At 55.0% G+C, this 17,602-nt stretch overlaps 8 protein-coding genes across 8 annotated transcripts; 4 read left to right on the top strand and 4 right to left on the bottom strand.

Annotated features, from left to right (window-relative positions):
- Nucleotides 1–3,749: 3,749 nt before the first annotated feature.
- ISF_08466 (Major facilitator superfamily domain, general substrate transporter) lies at nt 3,750–5,334 on the top strand (the record flags this gene model as incomplete). The annotated part of the gene is made up of 4 exons (XM_018852069.1): nt 3,750–3,969; nt 4,016–4,149; nt 4,259–4,433; nt 4,490–5,334. 4 exons carry the CDS (start codon nt 3,750–3,752, stop codon nt 5,332–5,334), a joined length of 1,374 nt encoding a protein of 457 aa, XP_018700669.1.
- Nucleotides 5,335–5,689: 355 nt separating this feature from the next.
- On the bottom strand, nt 5,690–7,206 carry ISF_08467 (hypothetical protein; the record flags this gene model as incomplete). Its single annotated transcript, XM_018852070.1, has 3 exons — nt 5,690–5,859; nt 5,931–6,818; nt 6,906–7,206. The coding sequence occupies 3 exons, from the start codon at nt 7,204–7,206 to the stop codon at nt 5,690–5,692; spliced, it is 1,359 nt and encodes a 452-aa protein (XP_018700670.1).
- A 410-nt stretch (nt 7,207–7,616) lies between these two features.
- Nucleotides 7,617–9,737, top strand: ISF_08468 (Major facilitator superfamily domain, general substrate transporter; the record flags this gene model as incomplete). Its single annotated transcript, XM_018852071.1, has 10 exons — nt 7,617–7,859; nt 7,920–8,011; nt 8,082–8,209; nt 8,274–8,474; nt 8,561–8,816; nt 8,879–8,912; nt 8,969–9,219; nt 9,273–9,397; nt 9,453–9,506; nt 9,559–9,737. The coding sequence occupies 10 exons, from the start codon at nt 7,617–7,619 to the stop codon at nt 9,735–9,737; spliced, it is 1,563 nt and encodes a 520-aa protein (XP_018700671.1).
- A 71-nt stretch (nt 9,738–9,808) lies between these two features.
- ISF_08469 (Zn(2)-C6 fungal-type DNA-binding domain protein) lies at nt 9,809–11,738 on the bottom strand (the record flags this gene model as incomplete). The annotated part of the gene is made up of 4 exons (XM_018852072.1): nt 9,809–9,832; nt 9,885–10,082; nt 10,152–11,632; nt 11,693–11,738. The coding sequence occupies 4 exons, from the start codon at nt 11,736–11,738 to the stop codon at nt 9,809–9,811; spliced, it is 1,749 nt and encodes a 582-aa protein (XP_018700672.1).
- A 1,173-nt stretch (nt 11,739–12,911) lies between these two features.
- Nucleotides 12,912–13,613, top strand: ISF_08470 (phosphatidylinositol N-acetylglucosaminyltransferase; the record flags this gene model as incomplete). Its single annotated transcript, XM_018852073.1, has 1 exon — nt 12,912–13,613. The coding sequence occupies one exon, from the start codon at nt 12,912–12,914 to the stop codon at nt 13,611–13,613; it is 702 nt and encodes a 233-aa protein (XP_018700673.1).
- A 157-nt stretch (nt 13,614–13,770) lies between these two features.
- Nucleotides 13,771–15,462, bottom strand: ISF_08471 (pseudouridylate synthase 3; the record flags this gene model as incomplete). Its single annotated transcript, XM_018852074.1, has 1 exon — nt 13,771–15,462. The coding sequence occupies one exon, from the start codon at nt 15,460–15,462 to the stop codon at nt 13,771–13,773; it is 1,692 nt and encodes a 563-aa protein (XP_018700674.1).
- Nucleotides 15,463–15,887: 425 nt separating this feature from the next.
- Nucleotides 15,888–16,544, top strand: ISF_08472 (Small GTPase superfamily; the record flags this gene model as incomplete). The annotated part of the gene is made up of 3 exons (XM_018852075.1): nt 15,888–15,940; nt 16,006–16,219; nt 16,275–16,544. 3 exons carry the CDS (start codon nt 15,888–15,890, stop codon nt 16,542–16,544), a joined length of 537 nt encoding a protein of 178 aa, XP_018700675.1.
- Nucleotides 16,545–16,589: 45 nt separating this feature from the next.
- On the bottom strand, nt 16,590–17,100 carry ISF_08473 (RNA polymerase III, subunit C17; the record flags this gene model as incomplete). Its single annotated transcript, XM_018852076.1, has 2 exons — nt 16,590–16,913; nt 16,969–17,100. 2 exons carry the CDS (start codon nt 17,098–17,100, stop codon nt 16,590–16,592), a joined length of 456 nt encoding a protein of 151 aa, XP_018700676.1.
- Between the last annotated feature and the right edge of the window lie 502 nt (nt 17,101–17,602).

Genomic DNA, 17,602 nt, shown 5'->3' on the forward strand with positions numbered 1-17,602 from the left:
CTACCCTTGATACTACTATTAGTATAATATAGAGCCATTACCTCCCATTCCTAGTGGCTCTCTACATATTAAACCACCCAGAATGCTTTATGCTTAAACCGAGTATAGTGCCTCCGTGGAATGCGGTTCAAGCCGAAAAGCGTTTGTGGGCAACGGTTGCGGGCGGTCGCTCCGGAGCCCGCACCTGCCACATGCCTTGATGGAACACTTTAAATTCACTAACACACAGTCCTGTGATTTAAATTAATTTTACATAACGTTATACAGATCAAGAGTGAAAGACAGCCTTGGAATGCAATTGAACTGTTCTAGTATGAGGATCCCATGATGGTAGTGAGCAACTCTGCCATCTTACTCAAGGACCAACCCAAGCACCAGACTCCAACCACGCCCTCGTCATTGCGAGTGCAGAACGAGACTAGGCGAGCCTTGATTCCTGCCTGCCGCCTTCCTCATTTCTTCGTAAGGCTTTGCATATCTGGCGATGACTCTGGATCTTGCTCTGGATGCGTCCAGCATGCCATCTGCCAGAAGCCTCTCGTCAAACACAGCGAACAATTTTGCTCTGTGACTATGCACGTCTTCGCGTGCCACGGATCAGTGTGAATCTGGTGTCCGCGTCCCCTGACAGTTTACAAGTGCCACATTCTCACTTCGGCGTCTTGCCGTTTCTGCCTCTCTTCAGCTCTGAGCGCCGCTATTGACAGTTGATCTTCCCCAACAGGCCGCCCACAACTTGCGGGTAGCATCGAAAAAGAGCCGAAAGATCAGATATACAAAAAGTAATGCACAAACACATAAGCTTGTCTGCGGTAGTTCAGCCACGACAGCGTCGATTTTCCTAGATTTCTCATGCTGGCACCGGCTCTGGCCGTTAATATGAACCAGCTCCTCCTTGTGCCTCGCCTTAAGTACTCGCCGGGCTGCTTTTGAATCTTGTTCTATTCTTTCCAGCTGTTGTAGGTGCGTGTTCCGTAGCTCTCGACGCATTCTGTCGTGTTCCTGCCTCGCGGCTTTCTTGGCTTCCTTGGCTTTCTTGGCTTTCTTGGCTTTCTTGGCAGCCTTTGTCTTTCCTCGGAGGTCTCTCATAGCAGATGCTTGCTGTCTGTCAAGACTTATTCGTTCAGCCTTTCGAACACGGCTGAATTCTTTCATCTTTGCGCACAATGCGGCTTCAAGTTTCGCCCACTCTTGTTTCTGTTTGGCGTTTCTGGCTTTGGAGGTATCTTTTGCACAGCAATCATGTACGGGCGTAGGCTGCTTCTGGGCAACTCTGCTTGAGCCAAGCTTCAACGGGGCCAGCGAATGACTGGGTTTGAGTATCTCGTAAAAGTCTGATTTGCTCTCAGAGGTGGGAGGCAATTGGTGTAATGATTCCCTGCGTTTGACTTGCCTCCAATGCACCTTCACCGAAGATGCATCGTATCTGTCCAGCCAAGTATTCTCATGATCTTCCGGCCAAATTTGATATGGGAAGTCGGTCACCATCGGATGGACTATCTCTATCCTGGAAACAGTTCTGTTGCCTAGTACGCCAGTAACAATTGGCCATTCGATACATTGGAAGCTCGTGTTCCCTTCCGGGTGGAAGCGCTGGGGAGGCGGGTTCGAGAGAACAGTTACTACTTTGCCTTGGCAGATCCGTAGAGCGAAAAGAGCTGAAGCACCGTGTATGTAACTGATCCATGCCGCATGAGCTTTTTGCTTTTGTGGGCAGAGATTGCTCTTCGGGTTCATAAAATCTCCCATCGCAGTAGTTAGGGTTTGCATGCTGTGACAATCCGCCCACTTCTGTGCCGCTTCTCGAGACATGCCGGTCCAAAGAACCTGATGGTCCGGCACACAAAACTCCTGCAGTTGGGACCATATTGAGCATATTTCGGTCGAGTCGATATTCGCTTCGATGAACTGCCGTAACCTTGGCGGACAGGAACAGCCCCAACCGAACGGATTGGAGAGCGGGCCAGCCGTGAACGGACCTTTCGTTGCGTTGTTGTATCTTTCTCCTGACATTATGGTACAGTACCAGTAGTAACATGACGATATTTAGTTGCGGAATCAATAACTATGAGTCCTGCAAAGTCTATGTACTGTGCCATAGATATGTGGCGGGCAGCACAATAATGTTCACGTGCACGTAGTAACCGGAACAGAACGCTTCACAGGAATGCGCCGCCGCCACTGACCTTAGCCCTCATAGATGTCATCGAGACTTACATTTTTTGACTTTCTTTTGGCGAGCTGGAGGTAGGCTGCGACTTCGCCCTTCCCCAGCACTGCCCTGGCAAGCATTTCTTCTTTCTTCTCTGGCGGCGCACTAGTTATGGATAGGTTCGCTCTGCAAGCACTATTTCTCGTCAGAGCAAACGCTGCGCAGAACTTGGTTGGCCCCAGCTCTAAAGGTCTAAGGGCATTTACTTCTGATTTATAATTATTTTATTTTTTGCCTTGCATTGCGAAATTGGCTGCCCTTTGTTGCAGATACTTGGTTCTTCTGTGGCTTCGGCATTAGAGTTGTGTAGGTTGCTGATCGTTTGCTAAACCCGGCGAAGATTGAGATACGCCACCGGAAACGGCAGCATCGTGTTTTAGAGACTGGCTTGAGACTAAAACGACAAATACCCTAGGTCTTTGGGTGCAGCCTCTGCCTCGGCAAGAAGCTTGGCCATGCGGAGGTATCGCCGCGACACGCAGTGGTTATACCTAGTCAGGAAAGAAGCTCCAGATGCATCTCGGATTCTTCAGACTGCTGAAAGATGAGCGTACTTGGGGATTATGTGAACCCGTGTGAGGGCCGAGGAGCTTTCGCAGCCTCGAAACACCGTTTGTCCACAGGGCGGCTCGGAGGGTTGATTAGCACGCGAACGCATGCCGCTGTTGCAGCGCGAGAAAATAGATACTCACTCCCGATGGCAGCGATACCGCTGGTGCCAGCACCATGAACAAAAGCTTCGTGTCGGGGCGCGTCTGGTAGGTGGCCCCCTGCTTGACCAAGATCTTGGCAACCGCCTCACGCGAGTTGAGAACCACCTAGAATGGAGACGGCATATTAATGAGCAGGGAAGAGAAGCTAAAAGGAGAAATTCCACTTACAACCTGGCTCTGCTTGCCCGAGTAATACGGAACACCCCCGCCATATTTAGCGGTCCATGGTCTAAATGTCTCCGCGTGACCATTGCGCAACTTTCACCACGAATTAGATGGAGCTGTAGGCATGAAGCTTGGAAAAAAAGACTATTTTAACAAAAAAAAAACAATACTTGCATCCAAGAGACTTCCAAAAACTGGGATTCCTCGAGAACCTGGGATCTTGATGCGGGGTTTTAGAGCCCCTCACGGCAGCAAGTCGGTATACTAGGCTGTCAGAAAGGGGTTCTCCCGGGAATAACAGCAATGTTTGGTTCATCTTGGCTATAATAGGACAATCTTGAGACACACCCGAGCGCTAAAACAAGTCGTCACTGGTCCGCCTCTCGTTTTTGTGGCGTAACGGGCGTAGTTTATCCCCGTGAGAACTTGATTGAACCAGGCAGACAAAAAGGGCAAACAAGGCACGGAGGCACCGGAGTAGATCAGCGAGATCGGCCAGCCTTGTCCAACATAAACCTGCGATGCTAACCGACACCAGCCGTTCGTTTGCATCTACTCACCAATACCCATCTACAACAAGAGCAAACGCATCGCCCAATCATGCCTGTACACATCATCCAAATGTTACATTCACCGACAATTGTTGCTGTCATGACAACATGCCAGCTGCCGGCATCCATGAGAAACCCGACGACAACAAATCCCCGGCCTGTAACACACCCGACAACGTCTTCAATGAGGGCAGCACGGAGACAAGGGCGCCGGCAGATGCCGACAAGGGCGAGTTGCACGACCCGGCTCCCGATGGCGGCTTGAGAGCCTGGCTTGCCCTGCTGGGTTCGTGGTGCATGCTATTTTGCACCTTTGGCTTGATCAATTGTAAGGAATTGCAATGAGCACTGATGCCTAGAGCGACTTGTGACAGCGGCCGTGGCTAATCACGGATGGGCAGCCATTGGCACCTTTCAGGCCTACTACCAAGAGGTCTTGCTCTCTGACTATGCAGCCAGCACCGTCGCCTGGATTCCATCACTACAGATCTTCTTTGCCTATCTAACCGTAAGCTCTCTGCTGGCCGATTTACATGCCAGCCATAGGCCTGGAGTTACAAACAAACTCAAGGTGGCTCATCCCGATGCGATTGTATATTAACCGTCTGTCACTGCAGAATCCCTTCACCGGACGCATATACGATGTCTACGGCCCTCGATACTTGGTCCTCGGCGGCACCGTCGTCCAAGTCGTTGGCATGATGATGACCTCCATCTCCACGCGCTACTACCAGATCCTCCTCGCCCAGGGCATCTGCACCTCTCTCGGCATGTCCGCCGTGTACGTCCCGGGTAGGTTCGACTTTAACCCCCCCCCTGTTAACCGCCCTAACAAGATCCCTCCACAGCCACGGCCCTCCTCGCCAGCTGGTTCGACAAGAAGCGCGGCTTGGCCTACGGCATCGCCACCAGCGGCTCCTCCCTCGGCGGCGTCATCCTGCCCATCATGATCCGGGAGCTCATCCCGCGCGTCGGCTTCCCCTGGGCCATGCGCGCCTGCGCCTTCCTCATCCTCGGCCTGCTCCTCCTCGCCAACGCGAGCGCCTCCACCCGGTTACCCCCCGATCCCCGCGCCGCCGTCTCCCGGCGCGCCCTCCTCCGGCCCTTCCTCGACACCAAGCTGATGCTCGTCAACGTCGGCTTCCTGGTGCTCACCCTCGGCGTCTGGGCGCCCATCAACTACGTCTCCGTCGAGGCCACCGCCGCCCACGGCGTACGTCCGGACCTCGCCCACTACCTCGTCGCCACGATGAACGCGGGGAGCCTCTTCGGCCGCGTGTTCGCCGGCGGGGTCGCGGACGTTGCGGGCGTGTACAACACCTTTGCGAGCGTGTCCGCGCTGGCCGGCGTGCTTGTGCTGGCGCTGTACATCCCGGCACGGAGCGCGGCTGCCGTCTTTGCCTTTTCGGTGCTGTTCGGGTTCACGTCCGGGGCGTACATTGCGCTGGTGGCGCCGCTGGTGGTCAAGATCTCGCCCATGGCCGAGTCGGGCTACCGCATCGGGCTGCTCTTCTGCCTCTCGTCGTTCAGCGCCCTCGTGACGAACCCGATCGGCGGCGCCATCGTGGAGAGGTGGCAGGGGGACTACACGGGCATGAAGATTTACTCGGGCACTCTGATGATAGTGGGCGCGGGCATTGTTTTTGTCTCAAGATTAATTGCGACTGAATGGAAGCTGAACGTCGTCTTCTAGTTCGTCTTGATGATGTATTGTGTCTGTTTAGATTTCTGAAAAACATGGACATGAAATCATGATCTGATTTATATACATGTACATCAATCAATCAATGCCGCATGCTGAATCGCACCGGAATTGCAAGTCAAGGGTTCTATGTTTATAAAAGTTTTTCTCTGCATAGTCATCTTTACCAGTGAAAGAGTGGGAGTTCTTCCCGCCATTCCAATGGCAGAGTAGTAAACATCTGATCCAAGTAAACATTCTCCAAAGTCCAGTCCCAACCCAGCTACCCTACACATTCCCCTTTGAAACATCCACCCTTGACACTCCCTTCATGCAGACAATTCAACACACTCGAATTAAGAAACATCTAGAAATGCACCTCTTCAATCGTTTCGCGGCGTAAAACTTCTGCATCCGCAGGCAGCAAAAAGCCTTGCTGTATCTGACGCTGAAGCGCTCGTCCAGCAGCATATCGGTAGCCTCCCACTGTACCATAGAGCGACCGCAGCTCTTCAGCTTGGAATGTCCATTGAGACCCTGGAGCGCGTTAATTAGTACCAAATCCTCATAGAGCTAATTCAATCACAATTTAAACAAAATCGACGTACCCCAGTACCAACTCGGTCGACCCTTTGGTGTCGCGGCCACGAACCTGGCCAGCGGTGCATCGCTATGCACCGTCCGCACGCCTCCCCTCGCATTGCCATGCTCATCCCGCACAATATCGTCCGTACTTCCGACCGTTTCAATGATCAAGCCCGGCGACGGCGGGATGCTGACTTTGCGCGTCCACTTCTCCATCGCCTCGAAAACGGCGTGGTAGATGAACGAATTCGCAAACGTGCTCCATTCCGCACCGCCCGGATCCGCCACCGACCACCGCTCCCGCTCCGCCTTCGACGCCCACCGCGACTCCCGATGCGCCATGCACGCCACCTCGTACAGCCGGAACGACTCGCTGTCCGGCCTCCGGTGCGCCGTGCCGAGCACCTGCCCGCCCACGCCGCACGGCAGCCTGACGCCCTGGAACTCGGCCTCGCCCAGCAGCTCGATCGTCTTCGCCCCGGGCACGTCCGGCAGCGCCTCCCCGCCGGACTGGCACGGAATGTGGCCCTCGAACGGCAGCGACCCGTCCGGGAGTCGCAGGTGTGACGAGTGCGTGATGAAGCGGCGGGTGACGCCGCCGGTTTGGGAGAGGCCGCTGAGGACGACGCGCGTGGCGATGAGGCCAAGGTCGCCGGAGCGGAGCGCGTGCGAGGCGGCGGCCAGGATCTCGGGAGACTGCAGGGTCGCCGGCCACCATTTTGCCTTGAAGTTGGTGTACGCTTCGGAGAGAGCCTCCTTGGTTATGTTGGTGACGAATGGGATGTTGGCTGCGAATTCCGCCGAGGTCGGGCCTGGGATGAAGCGAATGTCCTTGTACCGCTCAGGATCCGCGTTTTTGATCTTTCCAATGGCCGAGGTCGCTTGCGAGTCTACCTCGAGCCATGCATGACCTAGTTGGTTAAGCAAGTCAGTACGGTTCGATTTCTGGTCGCTTTTTTTTTTTGCCAAAAAAAAGAAAAGAATAAAGGCAATCATACCATTTCGCATTAGCCAGCGACTCGTGTGTCGCCAGATGCTCGTTCCGCCCCAGAGATGAGATGGCTCCACGACAACGAAGCCGGTGAAGCGAGAAGCATCTTCGGGGCAGCGAAGCAGCAAACGAGTACAATATGGCTCCCCATATGCAACGCCGCTGATCAAGAACTCCCTGCTGACATAGCCATATCCTGGGAGCAAGTCCACGTGATATGGTTCAAGGATCACCGATTTGGAGTCCTCTGACTCTGTAAGTGGTACAATCTTGGGTGTTACGACGACACTGGTTTTACCCACCGCCATCTTTAATAAAAGGGAAATTTGGAATTGGTGTAATTAATTGATATGAAACATAATAACTGGTAAGTCGGATAGTTCTACAGCCTTTATAGATATGAGACCTCTTGGTGCAACTTGGCTGTCTTATACGAATAGCCGCCAAGATCGCATCATCTTAGCGAGCCGACTGTATCGGCTCGATAGTGTCGGCAAGATACCCGACAAGAGACCAATACGCGCCGCCCACTTGGCCGTCCAACCTTAATTCTCCACTCCCCAGACTTTACCCCAGCGATCATCATGATACGAAATTCTATAAAGACAACGTGCATACCGGCCATGGAGCCTACTCACCTGGTTACCCGGATTTTGTCAATACTTTTAGCTACTAGTTGCGCATCGGTGATTCTCAACTAGCCAACGCGACAGCAACCATGGCCCACAACGAGGCAACTCAGAACAAGAGCAATGCCGTGGACTCTCTCCACTATGACAAGCGCAACAGCCTTGATACTGTTGATCACGTTGAGATTGGAAAGAAAGTCGATCAAGGCAGTGATATGAAAGTCTATGGTCATGCCGAGCACATCAGTTACACCAAAGAGGAACACGATCAGGTGCTGAGGAGGATTGACTGGATTCTCTTGCCCATGCTAGCTGCTTGTTACATGTTCTCGGTAGGGTCTCGAATACTCCTGAAATCTGGAACAATTACTGATACTATATACATACACCAGTTCCTCGACAAGACTCTTCTAAACTACGGCTCCATCTTTGGACTTACAAAGCAGCTACACCTCAAAGGAACCAACTACAGCTGGCTAGGAAGGTACGTATCCGCCTCGACTGGTTTTTTCCTTCTGATCCAGAGCAGAATGCTGATCAAAAGAGAACTTCAGTATATTCTACATTGGCTACATGGTCGGCGTCATGGTGTGGGCAAAGCTCGTCCAGCTCTGGCCCCAGCACGCCGGCAAGTTCATCACCGGCGCCGTCCTCGCGTGGTCCACCATCATCCTCCTCACTCGTAAGTGATCAAAATCTTTGAACTCTACCACGTCATTAGAAAATAATAACAACGAGAGTTATAGCCCTGTGCTTCAACTTTGCCGGCATCGCGGTGGCGCGCCTCTGTCTGGGGCTCGTCGAGAGCATCATCGGCCCGGTCTTCGTCATCGTCACGAGCAACTGGTGGACGCGACGGGAGCAGGCCTTCCGGACCGCCTTTTGGCTGAGCGGCACGCCCATCGGCAACTTCATCGGCGGGCTCCTCACGTACGGGCTCGGAAAAGGTGAGCAAGTCCTGTCTCCTTAGCACGCGAGATCGGACACACACGTAAAAGAGAAGAAAGAAGAACTGACAGCTTGGGGGTGCAAGTACATGGCTCCATTTCCACGTGGAAGATCTTTTATCTGTTTTTCGGATCGTTTAGTTTTGTCTTCGGCCTCGTCCTCGCCTTCCTCATGCCGGATAACCAGACGAACGCGCGATGGCTCGACGAGCGCCAGAAGAAGATTGCCATCGAACGGGTGAGGCAGAATCGCACGGTGACGGCGGATGACCGGTGGAAGTGGCCTCAGTTCTGGGAGGCTCTACGCGATCCCCAGACGATCTTGTTCTTCGTGACCGCCGTGTAAGTCGACCACCTTCCCTTGTCTTGTTCCTTGGGCCAACATCTGACACGCTCTCCATCAGTGGCAATACAATGCCTTCCACGTTTGCAAGCCAGGTACGTAACCCCCCCGCCCCGATCTCCGGCGAACGTGACATCTTACAAGACCGCAGTTCTCTAGCCAAGTCGTTACCGGGTTCGGCTTCACCCCGCTGCAGACCACGCTCGTGTCCACCTGTCCGGCCGCCACCATCCAGTTCCTCTCCTTCATCGTCTTTTCCTGGCTCGCCTCCCGGTACAAGAACATCTCACTACTCCTCTGCATCGCCTGCTCCGTTCCGCCCCTCATCGGCGCCTGCATCCTCCACGCGCTGCCGGCACACAACCAGGCTGGAAGGCTCGCAGGATATTACCTCACCTACACGTACGTCGTCGTTTTCTGTTCTTCCACGCTCTCAATCCTAAACATTAGTCAAGGCACTCGTTATCATTTACTCTAAATACGGGATTGATTGCGTCAAATTACGCTGGTAACACGAAGAAGACAACCGCGTCGGGGCTGATCTTTGCGGGCTGGGCCGCCGGCTTGATCGCAGGACCTCGTAAGCAGCAGCAGCACATGCCTGACTGTGCGAGTTTTATGCTTACACAAGACAGAATTCTTCCTGGCCCGGCAGGCGCCGGTGTATGAACTAGCTTTCAGAATGCTGAGTAAGTGTCTGAACTGCCCCGTGTATTGACAGCGGCTAACCATGACGGTCAGTGGGCTGCTACTCGCTGATGATTGTAATTCCTGTCGTCCAGATTGCGTGGTACAGATATGAAAATTCGCGTCGTGAGCGCCTCGCGCAGGAACCGATAAGCGGTGGCGGCGCTGCCGAGCCAGAGTTCACGGACAAGTCGGATTTTGAGCAGTGGGAGACCTTCAGGTATATCATGTAACTCATCACGTTGACAATAATATCATCGTGAATCCTGCGACTAGATTATAAACCTGCCAGCGATGCGGTCCATCATGTCACGTATGTCAGGTTGCCCTGGCTCCCTCAGCATCGCTTCCAAGAGTTGTCGGGCCTTTTTCACGTATACACCCCACCTCTCCCCCGACCTAAGCAGTTGCAGGATCCAATGCCGATGGATCGGGTCGGTGGTCATCAATCCGACCATGAAGATGGAGGAGGGCAGAATGGAGGACGGTGACGTGGCGCGTGACGGGTCGTTGCTAATCTTCAACTGGCATTGCAGGACGGCGGAAATGGATCGATCTAGGTTGAAAGATGGCAACGGCTATTTCGGGTCAGTGTGTGGGCATAGAGAGGATAGTATGATACTTGCATAGACCGAGTAGAGGTATACCAGTGCCGAGTGCAGGGCGGAGAGCACAATGTTGTACCCAAACGCAACTGAGCTGAGCACCTCTTCCTCCGCCACAAAGGCAGATGTAGAGATGTCAATTTTCTGCGACATCTGTTCGTTCCACTGGTGTATCTCGTGCTCAATATCGTCGTAGAGGCCCTTGACCTCCTTGGTGCGTATGGGCGCGTCCGTCACAAACTCGCTTTCCATCTGCGTGTGCAGTTTCGCATCGAGCTCCGCCACTCTCATCCGCAGAATGTCAGCTCGTAGGAGATTAAACAGCGCGCCCCTAGACGCCAACGCCGTGAAGTCGCGCGCGAAAAGCGACGAAAAGGCCGGCATCTCCTGCAGCAGCTGTACAAGCTGGCCGCGCCCGATGCGATGGTACGTGGCTCTCGCATCGAGAATCGCCAGACGCAGGATGATGCGCCTGGTCAGCGACGGCTTCGCGTCCAGCGTGAACTCGTCTCTCTTGATGGAAACGATGTCGGCGGCGGCGGCGATTAAGTTGAGAAACGTGTCCACGCTGCCGGCCACCATGTGGACCGTCTTGACGCGCACGAAGAGCGCCGAGAGCAGCCCGTCGACTTCAAGAACCTCGGCATGTCGAAATGTCGCAAAGGATTCCCCGGCCATGTCCACGAAAGCCTTCGCCTGATCGGCATAGGAGTCGTCTTCCATGGCAAGATGTGAAGCGGAGAATGCCAGAATGGCATGGAAGAGCGGGGGAAAGTAGAGAGACTTTGTGAAGGCCGAGATGAAAAGATTATTGTCGTCCTTGGAATGGTCGTCGACCTTGGCATAGCCCTTCATGACGTCCAAGTAGTGCTGAATGAGGCGGCGGTTATTCGGGTTGACGGATGTGTGCGAACCATGCAAGTCGACCACGTCACCGCCGTTGATCGGTGCTCTACTAGATGAGGCTGCTTCTCCTGGCAAGGGAGAGGACGGCGCAGGCCAGTCTGAAAATGGCGTAGACATGTTCCAGTCTTGTAGCGCTGCAGCGTCGACGGCAGGCAGCGGCACGAAGTCAAGCCCTTCACCGGCAGAGTTCAAATCAAAAGCACCAGAAACCGAGCCAAAGTCACTGTCGAAGAAGAAGCCGCTGAATAGGTCCTCCAGTGCTTCTTCACCCGAGGGTAATCGGCCAGGAGGGGCGGGGGGTGCCAACCCAGACGCAGGCGTGAGCGTCCGGGCCGCAGAGGATTCCTCCTGCACGTCCTGCTGCTCTGCCATCAACTGTGCCTGGGCGTCATCGTCGCCATTTTCGCTTGTTCCGCGACGACGCCGCGCAATCGCGCGCCTTCTTTTCGGCGGCGGCAGGTACTCTTCGCCGGCAGCCGGAGCCCGCCACCTGCACTGAAAGCCCAGGCGGCGGCAATTCGCGCACTGCGATTCTGGGTAGTTGTTGTCGTTGGCAGCGGCAGCTTCGCCCGGGCGCCTCTCACATCGAACCTTGCGCGTCTTGCATGTATAGCAGCCTTAATAATGGCGTGATGTCAGGATGCAGCTGGTTGATTGTTTAGCGTTGCAGTCCTTACCGGCACGCGACCGTTTGCGCGGAGTTGCTGGGGAAGCTTCAGCCATCGACTGGTACCCTGCCGTTGTCTGTGATGGAAATGGCTATTTCCTATTGAGGGCCATAGAGGAATTCGATGTTGGACGGGGGCTCTTGAGTTGAAGAGGGAAAGAAGTGTGAGAGCTGTTGAGGCCTGTGGCTCCGAGCTGAATCAAGTGTGGCTGGCTCTGTGGACAGCCAATTAATACGCAGCAGCGTACCAAGTTGAAAATGTTGAAACTTACAATATAAATCAAAAGAGAATTATATCAATATGATGATGACAAGTACCATACCATTAATGAATGCAGCTCCATAATAGACGGATTCGACTGATTTGTGTGTGCTCTTCTTCAGAAGCCATCCGTGAATACAGCTAATACAGCCACTTTCCATAACTCATATTCAATTATCACGGCCACCGTTCCATTAAAACAGCCACCGTCCATAAAACATCTTCCATTAAAACAGCCACCTTCCATTGAGCCCCCTTACTTGGATACAGCCAAACCAAAATTGCTTCGTAGATGAGAGATCATCCTGCGAAGTCAACACATAACAGCTAACAGAGGGGTTCAAATGGAAGGAGCAACGAATAAAAAGAGATTTTGCACATTCAGCGCGAATCATCTAATAAGAAAAAGTAAAGCAGTAGGCTCAGAGGCAAAGATCAATTTTTTTGAGGCCCGGCAAAAAGAAAATTGGTTGTGTTCTCCTTCTCACGCAACCAGCCCAAAATTCCCCTCCGGGTCGTGATCCGGCCCGCCACGCGACGGGGGAGAGTTCTCTGCAGAGTGAAGCCTCCCTCAAGTGTCATCTCCAGGGCTGAGGGCCGCGGTCCGAAGACCAGTGAACCGACGTCGCAGGTTACCCATGCGAGCGGGCGACCACCGCGGCGTTCGAGCTGGGCGCCAACAGAGGGGGATCTGACGGTGTTTGGTGCGATCGCAAAGTGAGAAAAGTACGAGAAGTTTCCCAGTTGAGCCATTACAGCCGAGAAAATACCGCGCTATTTTGGCTCATATACCTACTCTTCATCTTGACCAATTATGCGGCGAGCATTGGTGAGCTCCCCACTTTCTTTTCTGAGGAGCTTCAATGCCAGCTTCAGCTTTCCATGTTCGCATCTCCAATCCGTTCAACTGCGAGCCATGGCATAAATACTTTTCTTCATACGCAAATCCCGCATCTAATCCGACACAATGTTTACCACACCTCCACGTCTCCAGATCCGGCGGCCGTCACCCACAACCACCGAGTTCACCGTCACCACGCGCCCACCACCCACCGTCACCCTGCACTTCCTCCGCCTACTACTACTCCTCCTGCGCCTCGGCCTCGCCCTCCTCACCATCCTTCTCCTCGACGCGCGCCTGTCCCAGTCCGGCCTTCTCTCCGCCCCCTCCCCCTCCCCCACGCCGCTCCCGCCCGTCCTCCCCCGCGACCTTCTCTCCCTCGACGCCCTCCTATGGGCCCGCGCCGGCGTCCACCGATCCCCCGCCGGCCTCGCCCTCTCCCGTGCCGCCGCCGCCGTCCCTCTCCCCGTGCTGCTCCCCGTCGCCGCGCTCGCTTTGCGATTGCTCGCGCGCCGCGCGCACGCCGAAGAGAGCCTTCTGGTGATGCGCGGGCTGGGCGTGCAGACGCGTGAGAGCAGCCGCGACTACTGGGCGCCCGGCGCGGCGACCCGCTTCATCCCGACGGAGAAGATCCGCGACGTCCTGGTCAACGAGGCCTTTCGCGGCTTCGAGGTCCGGTACTACCTGGTCGTGGTGGTGGAGGGCGAGGAGGACCTGGTGGTCGTGTTTCCGGGCTTGCTGCCGCGGAGGCGCATCGTGGAGGCGGTCTGGCGCGGCGCGCGGGAGTGCCTGTACGAGAAGAGGGAGGAGAAGACGCCGGTTCTATGAGGGGATGATGCGTGTACAAGTAACGCCGACTACGACCTGCATATAGATAGATATCCGCAGCTCATGCCGCTGTAATGTTTAATACCAACGCAACTATTTGCCCAACTCTCGATTTACCCAACTCTCTATTTACCCAATCCTCTGCTTTTGTCTATGTTTACTCATCATCTTGCATCACAACATCTTTGCCCTCGTATCGCCTAGCCCGCATATCCGCCGCATCCACAAACCCCTTGCGTCGTGCATACTTGTCGTTCAGCTCGTCCGGCGACTCCAGCTTGTCCTTCTTCTCCATCGGCACGTACTTGCCCGCCGGCCGCCCTGTATTGCCGCCCTCGTACAGCCTCACGCTCAGCGCCGCCTTCTTGTTCGACGGCGGTAGCTGCTTCTCCTCGTGCCGGGTCGTCCCATCCTCGCCCTCGCTCTCGGCCGCCTGCTCCGCCATCAGCTGCAGTAGCCGACCCGACAGCAGCTCGTCCATCTTGTGTCCGCGCCAGACCTTCCACATGCCGTCCAGCGCGCCAAACGGGCCGAACTGGCCGGCGCGCATCCGCGACGACGTCTCCGCGCCGGCCCGGATCCACTGCATGCTGTCGACGTGCTTGTTGTTCGCCGATGGCGGTACCTCTCCCGCATCGGCCGCCGGAATGAGGTCCGGGAAGACGCAGTCCCACAGGACCAGCGGAACCTCGTCGGCCATGGGGTAGCCCGGCTTGCCCGGGTACTTTTCCACGTCGAGCAGCTCGCTGACGACCTCGGGCCGCTCGAGCCGCTGCCCGACGAGGAAGAGCACGGCGACCATGTGCCGGATCTGGTGCCACAGGAACGCGGAGCCGCGCACGTGGAAGTAGTACACCTTGGGGAAGCTGCGGCCGCTGCCGGCGGCTGCAAGGTCGGCAGGGGAGAAGCCGGCGGCGGTGATGTACGGCAGCGCGGTGGCGCCTTCCTCGACCTCGACAATGTCGGACTCAAAGATGGTGCGCTTCCAGTTGGTGATGAGCTTGGCCGGGTCGACCTTGCAGAGGTTACGAAAGTCCTGCTCGCCCTCGAAGCGCTTGGCCGCGTCGCGCATCGCGTCAATGTCCAGCCAGCCCGACGGGGGAGCACCGTCGCTGCTACCGGCAGAGGGTTCGGGAGAGAAGGCTGGCTGCGTGAAGAAGTAGCGGTACTGGCGCTCGCGGCAGGAGAAGCGCGCGGAGAAGTCGGGCGGCGGCGAGGGGCACCAGGCCAGAATTCTGATGTCGGGAGGCAATAGCCTGTTGAGAAGCATGGGATAGGGTATCTCATCAGCAATGGGGTCAAACGGCTTCTCCTTGGCCGCTGCCTCTTGCTCCTGTTCTGCTTGCCCTCCCATCTCATCCTCCTCTACCCTCTGCCTGGGCTCCCTCGGCAACGGTTTGTTGCTCCGCACGCGAATGCCAATAACTTGCCCAAACGCGCTCACACCTCTATCAGTGCGTCCGCACTTGGAGTACTCGCAGATGTTGAAGTCGACAATCTTCTCATCCTCCGGGAAGATGAGGCAGGCCTTTGTCAGCGCGTTCCAAAGCTCCTCCTCAATGGTCGGCTGCTTGCACATGGCTTGAAACTCGAACCCGCCGTAGTTCTTGCCGAGATAGGCCAACTTCAACGCGATGAAGCGTGTCGAGTACTTTGTCGGGTCCATCTTGCGCTTAACCTTGGGCTTCGTCGTTCCCGGTGTCGGGGCCGCCGCCTCGACCCCGTCATGCTGCTGAGCTTCAGGCTCTGGTTCTAGTGCCGGCGGTCGCCTTTGCAGCTCGGCCTCGAGCTGGTGGACCCTCTTGACGAGGCCGAGTTTGGTCCAGCTGTTGTAGTTGGTTGGATCCATCTTCGTCCGCGACTTGTTGGCGTTGTCCTTCGGATATGGTGCCGGTAGGGTGCTTGAAAAGCCTGCGCAGAGGCGCGGCGTGCTTGTGACTCGAGCGATGGCTTCTAGGCTGCGTCTCGGCCTCTTTGCCCGCAAAAACAGCTTCATAAAATCATAGAACAATATACAAGAAATTTCGTAGTGTGACACTCATCGGAAAGAAAACTACTGCAGGCTCCAGAGGGTAAAACTGGGGCTGAAGCTTTTTGTGTTGTGAGTCTGGAGTGGTTGAGAGTTGGCTTGGCCGAAAGTTAGCGCAGCACAAAACAGTCAAGTCATTCTCAGTGGGCAGCCAGCTAGCCACCTTATCTCTCGGCAGACCCTCGAGACGTGCAACTTGGCACACTCTACACAATGCGGCAAAAATGACAATACAGGTAGACACAATGAAGATACTACTGGTGGGTGACGAAAAATGCGGCAAGACGACCTTTTTATCGTATGTATTTCTTTCATCTAGGAACCACACTGTGGCCGGGCGCATGTGACTGACTGCCGAGATAGGCGGCTCAGCGCCAGCGAGACTGTGAACCCGATTCAGCTGCGGCGCGACATTGACCAGCCGTTTATTTTCAACATCAATCTAGGCACCGCAAGGTATCGGTTTGAGTTCCGAGACACATCGAGTCCTGAAAACTGGCGTCTGTTGGACCCGGACGTCATCGTCATTTGCTATGACATTAGCCAGCGGCTGAGTCTGCTCAACATGAAGCGCTACGTGAGTAACCCAGCTCGAGGTAATTGCCACCCGGATGCGCTAACAAGCCGGACAGTGGATTGACGAACTGAAGAAGACCTTTCCTCGTATTGACGGCCTCCCGATCATCATTCTTGGCTTGAAGCGCGACTTGCGGTCTGAGACAGACCCCAACGGCATCATCTATCCCCAGGAGGCGTATCAGATGGCGCAGAGTTTGAGAGCCGATCGCTACGTGGAGTGCTCCGCGGTGACGGGCGAGCTCGTCAAGCTCGCATTTGAAGACATTTGTTCCACGGCGGTCAAGACAACCGGTCATAGCGACGGTAATTGCATCATTCTTTGAGGGGGCGGCAGGTGATGTCATAGTTTGCTCTGCAGACTCAAGACTTCACGAGGCTTCTGTATTGTCTTGCATGGAGGTGTCCCCTTCCGCAGCCTCGTGCCCCTCTGGTTCATCAAACTGGCCCAGGACTTCGGAGATGATGGAGACCAGGTCCTCTTGCTCTGTTTCGGTGTACCGGTCGCCCATGTCTTCGAGAACGGTGTTGAGGGCGGCAACGGAGGAAGGGCGCAGGTTGAGAATCATGACGACCTCGCCCTTGGACAGCTCAAAGGGCTGAAGGCGCTCAATAAGCGTCTTGATGCACGATGGCGTGTAGGTGATGGGCGTCTGGCAGAGGGGGCTTGGCTTGGTGCGAAGATACTGGAGCAACTGGGACGAGTTAGCGGAGAGATGTCCAATAGATGATACTTCTGCGAAATCATACTTCACGAGCGACAGTTTCCATGTTGGGTGGACCACGACGCTTGGCCTTCTTGTACCGGTCCTTTTGGTCAGCTGCATGCTGGTAGACCTCGTAGTTGGAGAGGACGGCGGCCTGGGCCTCGAGAATCTTCATGGTGACAGCTACACCGGGGTGCTGAAGCTTGCTATGTGTAAAGGGCAGGTTATGCGTCGATAAGGTAGGCAGAGTAATTGAGTGGTCATCAATGGTTTGTCGATCAACGTCAATTCCTGGGTTGAAGCTGCCAACTTTTTTTTATGATGGAAAGAAGCTCCAGCTAGGTGCCCGCCTTTGGTGGAAGGCGAGACCAATCATGACCCAGAAGAATTGTGTACGTAATGTACTGGATTGGAAATATTACAGGGGGGTTATTAGCGTGCTCTAGCGCTGTTGGCATCCGCTGCACGGCGCCTGTAGGCTTGCAGGTACTTCCATACCTACATACCTACCTATGTATGTACCTACATACCTACTACATACATAGGTAGGCACGTACTGTACCTGACAAGTGCCGATGATGCAACCTGTGCAGCCCGTAACTTCGTACCTGGACGGCTACATTAGTATACCAGCTCGGCCTATCTTACCATTCTACCCCTGACCCTGGTCATACCCT

Source organism: Cordyceps fumosorosea, assembly GCF_001636725.1.
Source record: "Cordyceps fumosorosea ARSEF 2679 chromosome Unknown scaffold_31, whole genome shotgun sequence".
NCBI lineage: Eukaryota > Fungi > Ascomycota > Sordariomycetes > Hypocreales > Cordycipitaceae > Cordyceps > Cordyceps fumosorosea.